The 17,174-nt window shown below is 33.8% G+C and overlaps 1 protein-coding gene across 1 annotated transcript in view; it reads left to right on the top strand.

Moving 5' to 3' along the window:
• LOC134844455 (uncharacterized) overlaps window positions 1-17,174 on the top strand; it is a 114,234-nt gene that overhangs the window by 65,690 nt on the left and 31,370 nt on the right. Inside the window, exons 9-10 of the mRNA XM_063861152.1 lie at window positions 7,672-7,816; window positions 16,362-16,569. Coding sequence (XP_063717222.1) covers window positions 7,672-7,816; window positions 16,362-16,569 — 353 coding nt within the window. The remainder of the gene's footprint in view (window positions 1-7,671; window positions 7,817-16,361; window positions 16,570-17,174) is intronic.

The raw sequence follows: 17,174 nt of genomic DNA, 5'->3' as shown, positions 1-17,174 counted from the left end.
TTAGTCCACAACATGGCGAAGGTGGCAATTTTGATACCCCAGAATTTTTCAAAAACCCTCAGAGATAAAATAACCTTTTAACCTTTTAAATGACTCAAAAGTCGATATCTTCAATGAGGTATCAAAAACTTTGTTGAAAACTATTATTTCGATCGGCCAAAATAGACTGAGTAAAAACCGATTACGAGCATAAACATTACGTATTCCTCGAAGGTCGGAACAACAAGAAAACAAACGAAGCAGAAATTTTCCAATAAGATAAAATTAAGTTTTCCGTGACTACTTTTTGATTTTACTGAGTTTTTGATAAGATTTCGTCTCCTAAAAAAATTGTATCCTTTCACAAGACGTCAAAAGATTTGTGCTTCTAATCATTCGAGGCTTGGAATTGAAAGAATCAGAGTGAGTACCATAGGCAGAATACTGAGTACAAAAACTGAATTGTAATTAAATATGGTTAATTTGTTGAAATTTTTCAAATGTATTGGGAATTGTGACTCAAATATACATATTAAAACCTATACTATATTTAAATGCTTTTGACACCTATCCTGCCATGCTTAAGCGTTCTTTTTGCAACAGCTAAGGGCATAACGTATCTATGCGTCGTTAATCTATATCGTCTATAGCAATGCTTAAGAGCTTTTTTTCGATTTTCCAGATTAAATCCACTGAGTTAAAAGTTAGCAACACAAAATTGAAATGCTGTCAAAATTCCCCCAAAGTTCCTGTCAAAGTACTCTCAAATATTGCGAATCTTGCCTCTAAATATGACTGCTCACAAATTTTTTGACATGTTTTTTTTTAATTTTCAGAAAAATTAGATTATAAAAAAGTTTTAAGGAAATTTTAATCCCCAATAACTTTTAAAAAACGGTCACAGATGAAATATCTTTTCAAATTTAAGGTGAGGACAACAATAGTTTTTGAATGATATGAAAAAATTCTGTCAAAAATGGCTAGATAAAAAATCGAAATTTGTCGGAAGAAAAAAAACTATCCCGAGCACAAATATTCTGTTGCTTTCGTTACAAAATCGGAAAAAAAAGATACATCAAAAAAGAGAAGAAAAAACATGAGAAGCTTAGTTTAAAATGATCACTCCGCACGCCATATTAAGTCCAGTGATAGTTTTTGGTAGTAATGTAGCAATTATGACAAATAGTCTAATTCAACTACTTCAATCAAACAGGAACACTCTCTAAAACTAATTACTTTTCCGCTCACGCGTTGATAGCGGGAAATTTGTTGCGAGTGCGTGGTCCTAAATTGACCGTATTGGCAATATGTAAATCCCCATAAATTTTCAAACGAGATTGCTCCATAGTAGGGCGAGGCCCTGATTGTTCCGACTGCCTTTTAACTTTTAAGGTTTATGGAGCAGTAGTAACGTAAGAAAAAACAAAAAATTTGTTTTCTAAAATCTGAAATTTTTTAAATAAAATCATCCCCCCACACGCCATATAAAATACAAAACATTAGATTTCGTTCCTTGTAACAATTCAGTTATGGCAAATAAGCTTCTTTCAGCCAAATTGGACGATTTCTAAAACGGCTTAAATATCCGTTTTTGCGTTAATAGCGCGAAATATATCGCGCGTTAATTGTCCCAAATTGGCCAAAAATGCACACTTCAATCCGCCATAATTTAACAAAAAATGACCACAGTTGAAATAATTTGCAAATTCAAGCTCAAGACAACAATACCTTTTGAATGATATAAAAAATTCCGTCAAAATTGGCTAATTAAAATCGCGAAATTTGTCTGAAGAAAAAAAACCACTCCTAGCACGAATTTTCCGTAACTTTCGTTACGAAGTCGGAATCAAAACAATCATTGGTGAATTAGTTTTAAAATTTGAGCTCAGGACTAAAATAAATTATGAGCGATACAAATGTTTCGTCAAAACTGGCTTGTAAAATGGCGGAGTTTGCCAGGAGAAAAAAAATCACCCAGAGAAACCGAGACTGATCTTTATTTCAGGGTAAATCAGGGAAGGTTTTATTTGCACCTTAAGTTCAATTGAATTGTTTTTTCATTTAAAAATTGACAAAATTTTTGAAAAAAAACTACAAAGGAATGCATTTAACGTCGTTCCTAATAATAAGAGTAATTGACTTGCCTCAAATCAAATTGGAACGCAAAAGAGTGCCGTTTATGCATGTTATACGAAAGAAACATTTAGCTGGTTACCCAAGATTGACCAAAGTAGCCATGTCCATACCGACATAATGTTATGAAAAATATCATAGCTAGATTAATTTTACTTGAGCTCCAGATAACAATATCTCTTTAGATGGTATGAAAGCTTTCCACCACAAACGTTTTTTTAAAACTCAAACAATGACTGAATAAAAAAAAGTTAATTGTCCCAAATTGGCCAAAAATGCACACTTCAATCCGCCATAATTTAACAAAAAATGACCACAGTTGAAATAATTTGCAAATTCAAGCTCAAGACAACAATACCTTTTGAATGATATAAAAAATTCCGTCAAAATTGGCTAATTAAAATCGCGAAATTTGTCTGAAGAAAAAAAACCACTCCTAGCACGAATTTTCCGTAACTTTCGTTACGAAGTCGGAATCAAAACAATCATTGGTGAATTAGTTTTAAAATTTGAGCTCAGGACTAAAATAAATTATGAGCGATACAAATGTTTCGTCAAAACTGGCTTGTAAAATGGCGGAGTTTGCCAGGAGAAAAAAAATCACCCAGAGAAACCGAGACTGATCTTTATTTCAGGGTAAATCAGGGAAGGTTTTATTTGCACCTTAAGTTCAATTGAATTGTTTTTTCATTTAAAAATTGACAAAATTTTTGAAAAAAAACTACAAAGGAATGCATTTAACGTCGTTCCTAATAATAGGACAAAGTTGTTGCCTCAAATTAATTTGGAACGCTTTAACCCGCGTTTATTTCGCGCGTGTTTTAAAAACGCAATACATTGCGAATTAAGTGTACCAAGTTGACCAGCATATTAAGTTGCAAACCCCCAACTAATTGCAGGTGAATTTTTTTACGTTTGAACTCTGGAGAAGATTATCTTTCAAGTTTACACAAATCGAAGTTTATTGAAATTTATTTAAACAAATCGAAAAATAACTGAATCAAAAAACCGATCCAAACGTAAATATGTTGTTTTCTGCGAATGATTAATCAACGTCAAAAACTGTTTTGAAAATTCGGAGATGAATTAGCGGGGATTAGAAGGCCTCGGTAGGAGGAAATTTTTTTGCGAAAAAGCAGAAACATGAGTAGGTTTAGAAATCAAGTAGGTACTTGCAGAAAATATTGCAAACATTACAATTAGTATGAAAAAAAAGAATACAGATTATAATGCATTATAAATCATGATAAAGATTTTCAAACGAATTACTCTCTACTTAAATTTTCGAAGAAATTCGATTATGATGTATTTAAAATTCATTTCAAAAAGTGTAATTATAATCCTTAAATTCGATTTTTACCACAAAAATCTATTAGCAATGACAAGACTCATTAGCAAGACTAGGAGTATATCAAGGCGAAGCCCTGATTATACCGACTACACCTTTAGACCAGAAAAATACAATGGTTCAAAAATTGAAGTTTTCTTAATTATTTTATCCCCGCACACGCTAATGTACACTACGAAGATTGTATAAAGCGTCTCGTGTTTTAGTAATAAGAGTAATTGACTTGCCTCAAATCAAATTGGAACGCAAAAGAGTGCCGTTTATGCATGTTATACGAAAGAAACATTTAGCTGGTTACCCAAGATTGACCAAAGTAGCCATGTCCATACCGACATAATGTTATGAAAAATATCATAGCTAGATTAATTTTACTTGAGCTCCAGATAACAATATCTCTTTAGATGGTATGAAAGCTTTCCACCACAAACGTTTTTTTAAAACTCAAACAATGACTGAATAAAAATTAACCATCCCGGCAATAAATGTTCCGCTTTGTCCTCAAAATCTAAACTATTTAGTTTGCCGCTTTTAATAGCACGAATTATATTGCTCGTTAATTATCCCAAAATCGCCTAATTGGCTATTTTCAATCCCCAACAACTTCACAAAAACGATCACAGGTTGTAGCTCAAAAATGTTTAATACTAAGCTAATAATATCAGAGGGTTTCAGATGTAAACTACAAAGAGTTGCAGTAAGCTTCTCGTGTTTTAGTAATCAGAGCAAATGACTTGCTTCAAATCAATTTGGAACGCGATATTTTGCCGCTTATGCGTGTTATTTGAAAAAAAAATATTTCGCTGGGTCAAAACTGTCCAAATTAAATCAAACCAATATGATGAAGGGAAAAACATCATAGCTGAATTAATTTTATTTGAGCTCCAGACAAAAATGTCTCTTTAATTGGAATAAAAATTTTCCCTTCAAAAACGCTTTTTTAAAAACTCGAATATTGATTGAATAAAAATACATACCAACAAAAAAATTTTCCGCTTTGTCTCCAAACTTTAAAAGATTTAATTTGCCTTTTACAATAGTACGAAACGTATTGCTTGTGAACAATACCAAATTTGCCTAATTGGCAATATTCAATCCCCAATAACTTCGCAAAAAACAATCTCAGGTCGCAGGTTAAAGACCTGTTCATTTTTGAGCTAATGAGGTCAGTAGATTTAGATGATCTAAAAAAACGTCAGAAATAGCTAGTTAGCAATTCGAAGATTTTTAGCCCGAATGCGAAATATTGGTTTAGTAAATACAAAGATTATGCCTAAAGTTATTTTTTCGTAAAAGATACAAAAAAAAGTGTTTCAGTCAGCTCCTTGCTCAAAGTTTAATCTGAAGTCACCACAAACTATTTTAAAAACTTTTCAACCAAAAACGTTTTGGTACAAATCTGAAGAAGTGTCAGGACACAAACTCCTTTAGCAAAATTTGACTAAGCTGTAATGTTAATTTTGCCGGCACATTAGTTTTGCACGAGTTCCACACAAAGCAAATAAAGATAGCTGTTCCGGATTCCGGATTTGTGACCCGCAATTGTAAGCGAATTCCGCAAAAGTGAACAGATTTGCAAAATTGTAATGATCTTAGTGGTTTTCGCAAACTGTAAGCAGTTTACGGTTAAGTTAGTGGATTCCGCTAGAAATTAAAATATAATGTATTAGATAATTTTTCATTTGTGCGTTCCGCAAACTGTTTCAGATTCAGCTATTTTTGTGGTGGACTCCGCGATTTTGGCTGTATTTGAAGCAATTTTAGGCATCATTGTATTTAGGCTAATTCTTCGTGGATTATTATTGTGGAACCCCAACAACGAAAAAAAAAACAATGTTGCAGATTTTGCAAAAAAAGATGGTTTCAGCCTGTTGCTCAATCCGCTTACAATTCAAAAACCCTCATTTTTTAAAACAAATTCAAAAATGGCTTTTTTATTTTAAAAAACGATGTCCCACAAAGACAAAAATCTTTTTGAAGAAAAAAATTGTATGCTCGGCTTAGTGGCGTGGTAAAAATTTTTGTTAATCCGCCAGAAAGGATATTCATATTCAGCGCAACGAGAAAATCGGATCAATCGTACTATATCCCATATAAAAAATGACAATACAAATTAACACTTTTTAGAACAAAGGTTACTTTGCAGTAGATTGCTGAAACCATTCTAATGTATTAGGTGAAGTGGCGCAGCGTTTAACATAACCGTCTATTGAAACTTAGTTTGGGGGATCGAGCTCCCTGAGGAGACTTTATATAGCTAGAAACAGTCTAGATTAAGCTAATTTCTGATCAGAATAAGATGAGAAAAGAAAAATTTAAGACATTTCCGGCTTTATTTTAACATTTTCTGAAAATTAAAAAATCTATTTAGAAAAATTTTCTAGCCAGATACTCAGATTAGAAGCTAATTCTTTATCGTCAATTTAAAAAAATTGTTTGAACGGGTAAGGACAAAAAATATGATCTAATACTGTTTTTTACAGCAAAATTTCATATTTTCTCGAAATTTCTTTGGTTACTCGAAATTAAACTCTATCTAAAATTACACATGTCAAATTGTAGTCTCTAGGAATTATCGTTTTTTTTAATGGTCGATCAAATTGATCAAATTGAATTTCTTACCTCCGTGATCAAATTATTTAAAATAAATGATTTTAAAAAATGATCCATAAAAAAATGAAATGCATAAATTATACTGTTGAAAATGAGAAATTTTGATTTGCATTTAAAAAAGCTCGATCGAAAATATTATTGTAATCGGTAGACAAAATTCAGACAGAATTGCAGCTGCAATACGTCCAATTTTTTTTATAATTTCATTTTTGTTTTGACGTCTGACTTGCTTGTCAACTAATTTCCTAAAAACCCACAAAATCATGTAGGTGTTGAGAGTTTATCTAAGCCTCGGTTGATTTTTCCCGAAAGAAATACCAAACTTATAAAGCTCAGAGTTGAAAATAGCGCTGGCTTTCAATTTTGGTAATTAATTTTGTTAGATGAAGCAAACAGTTTTAGATGTGCTAAGTTCTCGCAAATTGCATAATTTTCTAGGGGATTAGAAAAATTTACGGCAACTAATTTAGGCCCAAAAAAAACGAGATTGAATTCGATGAAGAACTACAATTATGGGTCATATGTTGTTGAGTTGCTATCGTCTATTGAACCCTTGTTATAACGGTTGATAACACTCCAAAAAAAATGTCAAAAAAACTTAATCTTTTGAAAAGTAGCGAACAAAAATTCTATGGATACAGTTTCGAGCTTGTTTCTTTTTCGGTGGTTGGCTCATTATCATCTGCGCTATCAGTGCTGCTATTAGTTTTTGTCACGAGAACTAAGCTAAGTTGGAAGTGTCGGTCGAAAGGTTGGTTGACAATTCGTTATAGACTACAATTTGTAACAAACGGCAATTCTTTACAGGCGACAACTCGTAACAAGCGACAATTCGTAATAAACCATTAGCATGTAGCAAACGCGTGCTCCGCTTCGCTCCGTTTACATTCGGCACAAGAAGAATAGTGGGTGTAAGTTAGTGTGTTTGACGCTCAACCTATTGTCACCAATTGTTGCCCACTTCGAATTTTCGCATGCTACGAACTATTGCCTCACAGGTAAAAATGTCAAAACTAGATTTTAGCGCGTTTTATCTCGGTTTTAACTGTAAATTATGAATTTCACCGGCATGTTTTTGTGAAACAAAAAAAATGTACTTTGTTTTTTGAGCAATCAATTTGATGCCATTAAGTGCAGAGCTATGGAAATGTTTGCATACCTCCAAAAACTGCTCATAAATGTTGGATTGCGTTTGATGGCAACATATTTGGCAACGCAAATACAGTTATTTGACTGTCCATCATGTTTTCGTTCCTCCACCTATAAAAAAAACGAAAATATTCTTATAGACTGATTTACTGAATTCCTTTTTCTTCTCAGAGTGGCTCCCCTATTCAAAAGAACGAAACTGTTCACAACTGTTAAGCTAGTGTTTCAAAATTACAATTCAAAGGTTGAGGGTTGTGGAAAAAAGCTCTCAGAGCCAATAAACTGTTTTCAGACTCAATTTCTCCTGAATCTTCAAATTTTGGTGCAATCTTAGATTGAGCTTATTGCCCTCATTAATGAAAGCTATATATTCCAACATTGTGGAACTCAATAGAAAAAAAATCGCGCGTGTTTTTTGACGTGTCTTTTTTGAAAATGAACTTTTGCTGCAGCAAGAAACTGTTCCGCGAGGAGATCTCCACACTTAGAATGGACATGGAAGACATAAAGAGTCAGAACAAGAGAATGACGTCAGCATTCGAGAGTAGTTCGAACCAGATGAGGGACATGCAAAGAAAACTGCACCAAGTGGACAAAGTGAGAAGAACCAGTTGACTCCCGGGCAATTTGAAATCACCACTCAAACCCACCACTATAATCAATAGAGAGGGGGGGGCTAACCTTTCAAAGATTCGACCCTCTGCGACCCTTTGTACCACCCTTTATCAAAGATTCGACCCTTTGTACTGTTTTTGGATGACTGACCCTTTTGGCGCCAAAATATACTAATTTTGAGGCGGACTTCTTGGTCAACATTTTTTAACGAATGCCTGAAAACGCCTTTTTGGCCAGTTTTTTTTTCAAAAATTTGTTAAGAACAAGGACTTTCTTGAGATTTGATAGGAAAATCACTATGAACAGCCTAAAAAATATATATATATTTTTTGAAAATCCACCCACCACCCTCGAGAAAATCTTGGATCCGCCCCTGCCCATAATGATAAAGGCAATAGAAATATGATTATTCTGCCAATATTGTGACATTTTCTGGCATCATATTGGGGCTGATATTCGATACTAGTCACCTCAGGGGGAGGAGGGCTTGGAGCGAAGCGTAGATGGGGGGCTTGGGTGAAAATTTTACACACGGTTTTTGTTTTTGATTGGGTGTTACATGGGATTTGTGAATCACATCCCGCCTCATGCTGCAAAGGTACAATTCAATCGATGCAAGTTTATGTTTACAACCCCCATACAAAACAAATACTACTGTGTTAAAATCGAATACCATTTTTTTGTGTTAAATTGCAGGCAAATTCCAGGTACTATAATACCAGTAATGACCAGGCTGCTCGTATATCAGGGCGAAACCTTAAGTGTTCCGACTGCATCTTAAAGTCAATTAAAATGTTTTTTTTTTTCGATTGAAAATTGACAAATAAATTGCAAAAAAGTTTTTTTTCTTTTTTTTTCAATTTTCTCCCACACACGCTAATGTGAACTACAAAGGTATGTATTTAAGGCTTGTCCTGACGGAATATTTAGGCTCGGAATTTTTGACGGAATAATAGGCTCGGTGAGCTTCTTTTTCTCCAGACAAGTTTTGTCTTTCGAACTAACAATTTTTGAAGGATTTTTCTATAATCCGATAGGTAAGGCTGTATTGAGCTCAAATTTGAAAAGATGCTTCAGAAGATCATTTTCGTAGAGTTGTGGGGGTAGAAATTTGCCATTTTTGACAAATTTGGACATTGAACACGCGATATAGTTCGTGCTAATAACCATTAAGCCCGAGTTTTGAAATCGTTCCAAATTGAATTGAGTCTCTTTTTAGTCTGATCAGTACTTTGCCATATGCTAAATCATTTACTTTGTGTTAAGCAGCGTGTGAAGAGATAATTTTTATAAAGCATCTATGCAAACTTTTGATTTTTTCCCTTTTTGTTCCGACTTTCGATACGAAAGTAACGGAATATTTGAGCTCGGGGTGGGTTTTTTTTCTTCAGACAAATTTCGACTTTTTAACTAGCCATTTTTGACGGAATTTTTTTATATCATTCGAAAGGTATTGTTGACTTGAGCTCAAATTTTAAAAGATATTTCACCTGTGATCTTTTTTCGTAAAGTTACGGGGGTTTAAAGATTGCCATTTTGGCCAATTCGGGACAATTAACGCGCGGTATATTTCGCGTTATTAACGCGTAAGCGGAGAGTTAATCCATCTTAGAAATTGTCCCAAATTGGTTAAAAGAAGCCTATTTGCCATTATTGGTTTGTTAGAAGGAGCGAAATCTATCCTTTCGTACTTTATATAGCGTGTGGGGGATGATTTTTCTTTTAAAAAAAATCAAATTTAAGATTTTTTTTTTAATTTTTTTTTATTTCATTGATTTTTTTAATGTTATTACTGCTCCATAAACCTTAAAAGACAGTCGGAACATTCAGGGTTTCGCCTTGATACGAGCAGTCTTGTTTGAAATTTTCTTTCGTTTTTAAGAAATTAACACTACTCCAAGGATGTTAACATGCAGTCGGTACATTCAGAGCATCTTCTCGATACAATTAACTTTGGTCAAATTGGAGCGCCTTAATCCGTCGCTGGAAGAACGCAAAATGTCGCGCCTATAATATCTCAAATTGGCCAAATTTGTAATTTTCAGCCCCCCATAATTTTACAAAAAACAATGAGAAGGGTAAAAAGATCTCGATTTCTAAAATTGAGCCTCGCATAATACATTTTTTTGTGTAAAAATATTCCTTACAAATTTTTGCTGAAAATTCGAAAAATGGACTGAATAGAAAACACAGGCCCAAGCATAAATATTCCATATTCTTCGAAATTCTCCGAACAATATTTGATGCTACTGTCATTCGCAGAAAATATATGAAAGATTTGATAGCTTTTCATATATCTTCTGCGAATCGCAGAAACATCAATTATTGTTCCGACTTTCGAAGCATAGTTATTTTTTTTTATTTCCATACATTTCAGATTGAGTTATTTTGTTGATCAAAGCTCTATTTTTTTCTTTTTTTCTGATATCAATTATTGTTTTTCTGAACAATAATTGATGTTATTGCAGCCGAAATTTGTCTGTCTATAGTAAACTTGAAGCTAATGGTCAAGTAAGAGCTCGTCCTCACACACTATCATTACCATGGTATATGATCGAACACACGATCTGGCCATCTCATTTTTAACCTCTTACCAATATGCTAAGTGCTCCTTGTAAAAACCCTGAAACATACAAACAATTTGCGATCATTTGCGTTCAAACGAATACAATGCGGATACGAGAAGTTTGTTTTCTAGTGAAGTTTTTTTGACGTAACATTGAATACACGAATAATACACAAACTATCAGCAATTAAATATTCTTCGCCTCTGATACAAAAATTTTGTAAAATTTGATTGGCATTCAATTTTTCTCCTCTCTAAATGTGCATAAAAAGCACGTATCGAAAATTGCACTATCATTAACGCATATTAACGTGTCAAATGAGAATAAGAAGCCAACAAAGTCTACTTTTCCAACACTTAATAGCCCCCGTGGGTACTAATTTATGCCCTCAGCCGAAAAGTTGACAATATTAATGTCCGAGGGGCTCTTGAATACTATTTTACATTATGCAGTGTTAAGTTTGTTTGAGAGTGAGGCAATATTTCCAAGGCCAGAACAAAACTAACAAGGCTGCTCGTATCAGGGCGAAGCCCTGAATGTTCCGACTGCCTTTTAAGGTATATGAAGCAGTAATAGCATGAAAAAATTAAATGTAATTTTTTTTGTGAAAATCAACCCCCCACACGCCATCTAAAGTACAAAGTGATAAATTTTGCTTCAATTAACAAATCATTTATGGTAAATAAGCTTCCTTCAACCAATTTGGAACAATTTCTAAGACGGATTAACTCTCCGCTTACGCGTTAATAGCGCGAAATATATCGCGCGTTAATTGTCCAAAATTGGCCAAAGTTGCAAACTTTAAACCCCCGTAACTTTACGAAACATGATCACAGGTAAAAATATCTTTTCAAATTTGAGCTCAAGACAACAATAACTTTCGAATGATATGAAAAAATTCCGTCAAAAATGGCTAGTTAAAAAGTCGAAATTTCTCTGAAGAAAAAAAAACCCACCCCCATCACAAATATTCCGTTACATTCGTATCGAAAGTCGGAACAAAAAGGATATTTAGGTCACAATCAAAAGATTTGTTCTTCGTTTAGATTTGAACAGAGCTTATGTTCTACTTTTCCTTCGCAACCATTGATCTGAAATAATGATCTAACGCAAAAAGGATCAACCGTACAATCCTCCCTCTCCTCAAATTGGTTTAAGGGGGATAAAATACTGGTTTATCAGCAACTAACATTGAGGCTTAAATAACTTTATCTAATTAATTAAATAAATTATTCGAAACAAAATAATGAAAGATTGCTCAAATAAGCGAACACGAAACAGATTTATGAATCAGAGTATGATAATTGGGTCAAAAAAACTTACACGTTTTCAATAGTGAAAAAATTGTGACTTGAACTTGCGACCCTTTGACAATAATTCTGTAATAGTTTTTTCATGCGACTTGAGTTTTTTATAAAAAAGTGGGACCCATCTTTCATATTTTTCAAAGGACCTAACTATCATACTTGCACCCAGGGACGAATCTAGAATTTTTTCGAAGGGGAACGGAATTTCGAAAAAATCGAACATTTTGTCGACCTAATATTTAGGTCGACCAAATTGATTATCTGAGCTCTCCCCCTCACTATAAAGACCGTATTTTCACCAAATTTTCTGCACCATAGGCAAACTTTTGATAAAATCGGCCAAAAAGGCTTAAAAGCGTTTTTAAGAACTTTTTGATTAGGAACTTTTTGAAATTTTGATTATTTCGTCGCGTGTTCTCCTCCTAAAATTAGTATATATTGGCGTCAAAGGCGCCTTTAGAAAAAGTTTAGGTATAGTGAGCCAAAAACTGATATTTTATGATAGTGCTGAGGGAAATGTTGGGTCAATATGGCCAAATCCCTCAAGGGGGCGACCCCCGATACCCTCTTAACCCGCCACTGCTTGTACCCCGGTTTTAAGTATCTAGTCCAGGTGAAATTTATTTGACGCATTATATTCTAGGCACTAGTTTGGAATGAATAGTTTATGCGTAACCAATTTTCAAAACTGATGCGTGCCTGGAGAAATATGTACGGTAGGTCAACCGTACCCAGCGAAAGCTGCTTTTCTCGACAGAAATGTTACATAGATTACCCAGCCAAACTTTTTTTTTCATGTACAGAAATGATATATTTCTTTCTTAGTTTAGAAGAAAAAACAATTTTTGGAAAGACACAACGAGAAATCAGTTCACTGCTCAACCGCGACGAGATAAACGTACTTCGAGTGTACACAACAATTGTAGCAATTCAATGCAAATTGACACTTCTTATAACAAATGTTTCTTTGCATTATGTTGCTAAAACTATCGTACCGTATGATGTCATGTGGCCTAGTGGTTAGCACAGTGTATGGCGAGAGTTCTAATCTCAACCGGTGATTTGTTTCTAGCTAAGAATAACCTAGATTTAGCTAATTTCTGATCAGAAATAAGATGGAAATAAAAAAACTTTAAGAACATCCCTGCTTTATTTAAGCATTTCACAAAGAATTTTTGACCAGAAAAATAGATTAGGTATTAATTGTTCCAGGTCAGAAATAAAGAACTTTTTCGGTACGGGCACTTACTGGAAGATTGTACGATTGAATGGCTTTTCTCAATAAACGCCGTTAACCCATTAAAAACTGTAAGGTTCTATGTGAACAACACAAAAAGCCAATGATACAAAAATTGTTTTTTCGAAACAATATTATAATTACTTTAAGCTAAAACTGGTAAAATCATTAAACCGTTTTTGCCTGAAAGCAATTTGACAAAAACCTTGCAAATAAAAAAACTCATGAACCGTTACTGTGTTTATTAAAAATGAGCAGGCAAAGGCTACAATTTAACTCATTTTTTTTTGTTGAGTTGAAACGCAATTTAAACTCGCATAAAATTAATAAACTTAAAATTTATGCATATTTGAAGTTATTTTACAGATAACATTTTAACAGCCTCAAAAATATATTTTGTTGCCTTAACAGGTTGGGTATTCACCAAGTACCAACAAAATTAATCCCGTTTGTACCAAAATGAAAAACTGTTGCGAAACCACCAATCCCACTTACTTGGCTTAAGGTCGCCGGTATCTAACCGGCTCTAACTTCTTTTAGATTCCCATCCTCTGCTGGCATGCTTGCAACACGTTGTTGCGAATGCGGCGTTCTTTATTTTGAGGATTAGGCTGTTTAACTTTATGCTGTTTGAACAATGACCGATTACTTCAACCATTTATTGGCTCCAAATTTGGCCAATCAGAGTTCAAATTTAAAACTTTTGATACAACCGCGACCATTTGTATATTTTGGTGAAAATGAACGTTGGTACACATTGAAACTCACCCCGTAACAGATCTCTTTGGCAGCTTTAATTCATGAGACCCAGATTCAAACACTTAAAACTTGCTGGTTGGTTCTATTGCTGGTATGGATGATAATGCTGGTATTGCTGATATTGCTGGTTTTGCTGGTATTGCTGATTGGTTCTATCCTTGGAACAAACAATCGGAACCCCAAAGATAAACAACGTTTTTGGTTTTGAAACAATTTCCACAAGTAACCCAACCCAGACATGTTTTTTTTTTGTTTATTATCAAATAAAAGACACCAACAAATTGCCTAAAGAAGACAGATTATTTTAGCTATCATTGTTTCTCTCATATTGGGACAAAAGCAAAAGTTTTGCCAACTTTTTGAAATTTGTAATAATGGAATAAAAACAGTAGTTGGACCATTAAGGAATATCTATGCTTGGGGTGTTTTTTGTATTTAGCTCAACTCTAAAATTAGTTCTGTTGGGGCTCGATCAATGGATCTTTTTGGTCTCAGATGGGGTGCACTCAACACTAAATTATCCTGGTTTAAATAATACTGAGAAATGATCACTAACAGACTAAAATGTTTAAATAACGCTTTGATACTTTGATGCTTAAAATTTAACGTTAATTATCCCGCACCACAAAAATCGTTTCGAATTAAATTGAGGCAATAATTGGTCTGATTAATTCCATGCACGACCCTTAATAATCAGCTTAAAACATATAAATATAACGAAATTATCCAAGACCAGTTTATGGACAGTCGAAACATTAAAGACATTGCCTCGATACGAGCAGTTTTGTTCAAATATTGTGCGTTTTGCCAAATATTTGGTTTGCCAAGATTAAAATTCAATTCCCCAAAAAAAATCAAGTTTTTTTTGACATCCAATGAAAAATTAGGCCAACCATTATTAAATTTTTGAATGAATGAACACCTAATTAAAACAATTAGCGCATGCTAGTAGGCACAGATACTTATTGCTAAACCACTGCTCTAGGTATTTTTTATTCAAACCAATTTTGGTAATCAAACTAATAATCCAGCTGAAATTGTTCGAATTTAATTGATGAAAAATCTTTTATTTTTGATGATTTTTGGTGAAGTTATAGAGTTTTACATTTTGTCGTTTTGGCTTAAATGTTAGACTTTTTATGTGTGCTTTAGATTTCAACAATGATCCTACAATCTTTTAGTTCGTTCTTTATTTTTACCGTAGGTAATTTTTAAGTCTTGGAGCTTTATAAGTTTTAAGTTTATAATTTAAAACAGCCAAGAAAATTTTTAGGACATTCAAAAGAGTCAAAGTCATGATTCAAAATTTTTTTTCTTGAAGATTGGGCTGTTTTTTTTTTGGTTTTGCTGCCTACGCGCGGAAAACAATTGCAGATACAGCGCACGTTGTGTTGAGAAAAACTTCATCAAAAACAATCTCTTCGACTATTGGCTCTTTTATACTCCCAGATCATCCTCCCAGGCTCTTTTAGACTCCAAGGTCGTGCAAGATTCCTGAAGTTAGGTTTATCTCGCAAGACCTTGCACGATCGAGGTTAACTTGCAAGATCTTGTTAGAGTAAGGATATCTTGCAACAACCTTGCACGATTCTTGCAAAATCTTGGAAGATAACCTAGTATGGAAATTGAGCACACAAATTTAAATTCCGATGAAAAATTTTGGCTGATTTAATTTTAAAATGTCCATATATATGCTGCCTTTTCAATTGTCGTGCTTTAAAAAATTTTAGGTTTTTATTTTAATTTGTGCATTTTTAAATTTTATTGGAACAATTCGTCTCGTTTTGCGATTCTACTGGTTAAAATTTAATTTTTAGTTAACTATTTTGAATCTTTTATCAATATAGTTAGTTACTTTGTATGTTGCGTTTACGTAATTCGTTCATATGTTGTAATTATCTTCATTTTATTATGTAGTTATCAAAACTTTTTTGTTGACTTCTTTTATTATTTAAACTTTACCACTTGTTACTGGTATTGTTTCTTTATAGCACTGGGTTGTCGTTGCATGTGTGTTTTTCCCCAAAAAAACCTTATCTTCAAGGATATTTTTTTAAAATTGTTATTTTAAAAGTAGGTTATCTTGCAAGATCTTGCAAAAATCTTGCAATATCGTTTCAAGCGATGCATCCTCTTTTAAAGAATCTTGCTAAATTCTAACAAGATCCTGCAAGATAACCTCCCTTGATCATCAACTAGGGACGAGGAAGAGCATTAAGAACTGCTTTGTTCAAAACAGTTTATATGTTAATCACGCCAAATTGCCTTGCATTATGACAACTTTAAATAAGTTTTCAAAATAAAAATTAAAATTTGAGGGAAAAATGAAAAAGAGTCCGATTTTCGAATTGTCCGCGAAAAAAAAACAGCTCGCGAAATTAGTCCAAACCGTTGTCGATAGCCAATGGTTATCTTGCAAGAGTCTTGACGAAATATACATACATCTTGCCAAGAATCTTGCAAGAATCTTGCAAGATCTTACAAGATAACCATTAGCTATCGACTAGGGTACTGTCTTCCAAATCAACGCTTAAAGCTTTAGAGCAATCTTTTATTATTGTTGAACGACTTGAAAACTGATTTATGCATTAATTTTGCTGGTGTTTTAAACGATAGAGAAGGATTTCAGTTTCACTGCCTTTCTTTGTTTTTTTTAGAAATGCGAAGATGTGACCCAAAAGAACAGCCGATTAATGCGCGAGTCTTTGGCTGGGGGTGGCGATGAAGGCGGCGGGAACAAGTTCAGTACTTCAGTACCGCGGGGACAGGACCCAAACGTGTCTGGAGCATCGAACTTTGAAATAAACGAGCTTAAACAAGCATTGTCTAACTTGGACAATAGAATACTGCACATGGAATCGACTAGTAAGACTGAAGCATGCAATTTTTTTTGGATATTTTCTAATTTTTACTTTTCTCGCTTCCTGGCGTGGTAATGATACAAGAGCAGCAGTAAAGCCCCTTATTAGATCAAATTTGCCTAAGAGTTTGCCATAATGTCAACATGGACAGCCTTAAGCCCAAAAGTAATTACAAACTCAATTAGGAACTTAATCAACCGTAAGGCGTGAAATCAATTCACATCTCATCTGCCGATGACCTGAAGCTGTTGAGCAAAATCTAACACTATTAGCGCAAATGAACTCCAACGAGGATCTAAACTAAGACTAATTAGCAGTCCAGGCTAAAAATGGAAAATTATAGTCCGCATTTCTTTGAAAGTCACAACAACAAAGCTAATTATATGTAGACTATTTTAGTCGATCGAAACAATGCCCTAAACCGAAAAGTGGTAGTAATGAGAATTGTGCTATTTTTTCACGCAAAATTATCTGCCCCAAAATTTGCCATTGACGTCAATTGGTAGATCAAACTCTTTACTGTAGAAACGTTGTATAAGTGTTCTTGATATTGAGAAAAATAATCTGCAGTTACGTTTACATAATTAATGTTTTCAATGGAAACACTTG

The sequence above is a fragment of the Symsagittifera roscoffensis genome, chromosome 4 (assembly GCF_963678635.1).
Source record: "Symsagittifera roscoffensis chromosome 4, txSymRosc1.1, whole genome shotgun sequence".
Taxonomy (NCBI): domain Eukaryota; kingdom Metazoa; phylum Xenacoelomorpha; order Acoela; family Convolutidae; genus Symsagittifera; species Symsagittifera roscoffensis.
Note: the sequence above shows the minus strand (reverse complement) of the source record. Positions and strands in the feature narration are given on the sequence as shown.